Source organism: Tupaia chinensis, unplaced genomic scaffold (genome assembly GCF_000334495.1).
Source record: "Tupaia chinensis unplaced genomic scaffold, TupChi_1.0 Scaffold000628_1, whole genome shotgun sequence".
Taxonomy (NCBI): Eukaryota; Metazoa; Chordata; class Mammalia; order Scandentia; family Tupaiidae; genus Tupaia; species Tupaia belangeri.
In genome coordinates, this window is record NW_006160148.1 from 3545802 (window position 1) to 3550335 (window position 4534).

The 4534-nt window shown below is 56.4% G+C and overlaps 1 protein-coding gene across 1 annotated transcript in view; it reads right to left on the reverse strand.

The window, feature by feature from the left end:
* The window catches only part of TENT5B (terminal nucleotidyltransferase 5B), a 7255-nt gene extending 3180 nt beyond the window's left edge, over window positions 1-4075 (reverse strand). Inside the window, exon 1 of the mRNA XM_006159466.2 lies at window positions 3637-4075. Within this exon, the coding sequence (XP_006159528.1) occupies window positions 3637-3900 (264 nt within the window). The 5' untranslated portion in view covers window positions 3901-4075. The remainder of the gene's footprint in view (window positions 1-3636) is intronic.
* Between the last annotated feature and the right edge of the window lie 459 nt (window positions 4076-4534).

Consider the following 4534-nt stretch of genomic DNA (forward strand, 5'->3'; position numbering starts at 1 on the left):
CTGAGTGATTCTGCAACCCCACCTTGCTGCCAAGTCAGCACCCAGCTCCAACTGGGCTGTCCTAGCCTCCCAGGGAATTACTGCAAAGAATGCACCTAAGTGCTGAGGAGGCAAGCCACAGTGTGGCAATCTGAGGCGGGCGACTCCCTCCAGGAAGGCTTCCGGGAGGCAGACCTTGACCAGGGGAATGTACAGTCATGGCAGTTGGGGGATGGGGGGTTGGGTGGGAAGCAACTGGTCATCAGGAAGGAGAGGGCCTGGGTGGAGGAAGGGAGGAGTAAGTTGGTTAGGCATGTAGTGAGTGCCTGGCATTGGACCTTCCCACCAGAATCTTACCAATCTCCATGTTATAGGTGGAGAAACTGAGGCTCATCAGAGCTAAGTCACTACCCCCCAAGGTCACACAGAGGTGCCTTCAAACCCAGGCATGGCTGACCTCAAAGCCTATTATCTTTCTACAGCCTCACAGTCCCAGGGTTCAGAAAGACCAGAACATAGAAACTAGTGTTTTAATTCCTTTCCCTTTCACAATTTCCAAGTGAGGGCAACCTGCAAATCACTGAGGCCCAGAGTTGGAGTAGCTGGGGAGTGGGAAGGCAGGGGTCAGGGGATGCCTTGGCCGGCCAGCCAGGGCCAGGTGCTGCAGCCCAACCTGTGGTATTTCTAACTTGTGCCTTGTCAGTGAGCAGCAGTGCCCCTGCAGGCTAAGGGGAGTAGGCAGAAGACCTTGGTCCAAGGGCTCTGCCAGATTTGCAGGCAGACTAGCTCCCACCCCAAGGCCCACTAGAGCTGACTGAGCCTTTCTTAGTGCGAGCTCCTGCTTCCAGGCTGGTGCCACCCCAGGGCATGGCATCTGGCCTGATGAGTAGGTAGCAGTACTCTCATTAAATCTCCTGCGTCAGGGCCATGGGGCCAGCTGTGTCAGCCAGCCAGCGGCTGTTGTCTTCTCCCAGGTGTGACTACAGCTAGTTTGGCAGGCAGTCCCCAAATATCACCACGCCCAATGACTGCAGGGCAGCTTGGAGCCTCCTGAATCAGACTTTCCAGCTGTGTGAGGGGCAATGATTGCACCCTCCTTTCTCCCAGACCCTCCCCAGAACCACTCTGCTCCAAGGCTGCTGCTGAGATCTGCAGGGAGACCGACAGGTCCTGTCAGCAAGTAGTCTTGCAAAACTCATATCCAGAGCCATCTGATGCAGGCTGTAGCTGAAGAGATCTGATTGTCCAGTTCGATCTTCTGGGCCAGAGAAAGCAAAGGACTTGGCCACTGTCATGAAGCCAGCACATCTACCCAGGCCTATAGGCAGGAGGGCCTCCGACAGGAGGGTGGGTCCCTTTACGACAGGTACTAGTAAGAACAACGTCTTTAGCTGCTCAGGCTGCTGCTGTAGAGAAGCCTTGTCTCCACAAGGAAGAGGCAGGAAGCTTCCAGTTCTTGGGCTTGGGAGAACTCAGTACTGGTGAGAAGCCCGAGCAGCACTGTGCAACCATCCTTCTTCCCCCACACACATGTCAACAGCTTTTGAAGCTGCCAGCTGCTTCAAAAGACAGATTTTCTTTGGAGGCAGCTGTACAGGCCAGGGGAAGACATCTGTCCCTTTGGGATGCTGGAACCAAAAAGTGTGCTAGGGAGTAGTCCACTCTACTCTGATTGAACACATGGGGACGCTGAGCCTGGTAGACAACTGACAATAGATGAGGCTCCAAATGCAGGTGTCCAGCTGCCCAATCTGGCTTTGAAGTCTCTGCTATGTCTCTCTACCATAGCTGCCAGTTTCCTGATCTGTTTGGAGAGGTTTTTGCTGTAGGATGCGTGCGCTTGCCAGAAAGACAGAGACAGAAAGTGAGAAATCACCCCCCAGGAGGATGGCCCTGCCGCAATCCCTTCTCCTCCATTCTCCTCTAGGGATCTTGGGCACGTACACATACATGCCCGGCATGAGTTTAAGCCACTGGGTCCGAGACTTGAACTGCGGTCGACTATGTGGGAGTGTAGTGACATAGCCATGATGCTAACTGCTGGTCCCTGTTCTGTAGTATTTCTGACCCTAGTCTAGGACATTGCACTGCTCTAACCTTGTAAAGTCAGATCCTATTGACCTGTAGCCTCCCCCACCTTGCTAGAAGCACCTGAAGGCAGGGACGCTGGGTCCCAGTCACATTCGTGCCCCTAGTGTCCTGAACAGAGCTTGGCCCAGAGCAGGAACCAGTACTGGCAGTTTGGCCCAGACCGACAGAGGTAAGGGCTTCCTCTCTCTGACTAAGGTGCCCCTTGTTCCTGCAGGGGAATGACCACACTGGGTTCTACCTTCCTCTCCCTCCATGCTTGGGGCCACAGTCCTGGAGGTACAGCAGCTGGGACTCCTGGGTTGATCAGACTGTCCTGGGAAGAAAAGCCTCCACTGGTTTCCTATCACCCAGATGACAGCAGGCAGCCAGGAATGACTCAGGGAACACCACTGGGCCACAGTGAGTCAGCCCAAGGGAATCTGCCCCGCCCCGTCCATTCCTAGTTCCTCAGGAGGGAGAGGAGGTAATTCTTCAGCAGGCTCCCCTCCCCCCTGCGGGAAGCTAAGGTTGCAGGAGGCAAAGGAATGGCCTGCTTCACTTGGCTTGTACAACTGCCTCCCCAGAAAGTCCATTGGCTGGCAGGAATACACAGAAATTGTCACTGGATTTTCTGGTTTCTTTGCTCAGGGGACTCCCCTAAGACTTAGAAGTCGGGCTTGAGAGCAGAGGAAGGGGCAGAAAGACTTCGAGGCTGCAGCAATCTGCTTGTGGGAAGATGTAGGATTCTCAGGGTTTGATTTTCATCTCATCAGGTAATCTCTTGAGGACTCAGCTGCCTAAGCTGTAAAATGGGTACGATGACTGTACTCTGGTATTTCAAACAGGGCAGTGCCTGGGCTATACAAATGAAAGCAGTTTTGAGACGGCTGAGGGTCAGGTACAGGGAGGAGTTGGCGTCTGAAGGAGGGGGGAGAGGCTGCAGAGTTCTCTTTTCTCATTCTTGCAGAGAGAGATGGGGTTTGGAGCCTGAGACCTGGGCTGGCCCTTGTTTCCAATCTTGAGGAGGGGGATGAACAGCTAAAATGGACGTTTAAGGTTGCCTTTGGGTGTGGAGTAATGGCCTGGCACTCCCTTACTCTTTACCTGCCACAGCTACAGCTGAGAGGGAGCGAGCCCCGCCTAGAGCCAGCACGAGGACAGAGTCTGCCCCTAGAACCTAGAGGGAAAGGAGGTGGGGTGTCCCCGGATGCCAGGTTGAGGAGGAAGAGTTATTCTGGACCCAGTCATAACACCTACCCACAAGGAGTTGCTTGGCGGCATCTTTCTTCCTTGCAGGTGGGATTGCTCTCCCCCAGCTGTCCCATCAGTCCCTCCCCATTCTTCTCTCCTTTCCCAGCCATGGCCTGGTCCCCCAGAGGCTGTGGACGGGAAAGCCAAGTAAGGAAGTATTATCAGGTGCAGAGGGAAGAGGTCTGGTCCACCAATAACGCGCTGTGCATTTGTTGCAGCCTCTGTCCCCGTTCCTCAGCGTCCCTAGCTGTCCAGCGAGTCGAACAGACTCAGTGCCTACCAGTCATGAGAATCTCGGGAGAGAGCTCCCACGCCCCCAGCCCAGCGCCCTCTCACCTGCACGATCTGCCGTGGCTGCACACTCAGGGTGGGGAAGTTGCCGCGCCCGTGAATGGGAATCGGCTCGTTCAGAAGCGCGTCCAGACGCTTCACCTGTGGCCAGCCCAGCCCGCTCAGGTGCCGCCCGGGGGAGGCAGGCGAGGTCTCTGGGTCGGGGCCGCCGCCTATCGGGGCGGCCGTGGCCACCGCCGAGGCCGCAGCCGTCCCCACCTGCGCAGCCACCTCGTTCCGGCGCTCAGCTCCGCTCTCCCAGGGCATCATTCGCCCGGCCCCGGAGCCCCGACGGCAGAAACCAGGGGTGGTTAAGGGGAAGAGGGCAGGGAGAGAGGCTCGGCCGGGGCCAAGGCGGGGGCCGCGGATGCAGGGACAGGGCGGCAGCTACGGCGAGGTAAACCCAGGGCACACCTCCGACGGCGACGACTAACCGACCCTAGAGCCTGTCGCCCCGGGCCCAGTCGACTCTTATAGGCCGCGGGCGACATGCCCATTGGTCCAGGTGGCTGTCACACAACGGGAGCCGGCCCTCCCCTCGGCACTCCTGCCATTGGTCAGCAGAGCTTTGCACGTGAGTCACTGCTCTCCAGAGAGATTCTGATTGGCTGGAAGGCGCGCCCCTGCCCTACCTTCCCAGTCCTGCGGAATTCCCTCCTTTGGTCCTTAAAAGAACTCTTTACTGTGATTGGCCAGGGGAAACCTGGACTTAAGGAGACAGCGCCCTCCAGGGGCAGGCAGGAGGGAAATCATCTGTAAAGTTGGTAGCGGCGTCAGACCGTTTAGAATTTCCAGGTTTGTTTTTGTTTTCTCCCACTAGGAAGAAACTGAAAAATCACCTGGCCTGGTCTTGATCACCGCTGATTTGAAAAGCCTAAAGAGATTGCTCTAAGGGCTCAGCTAC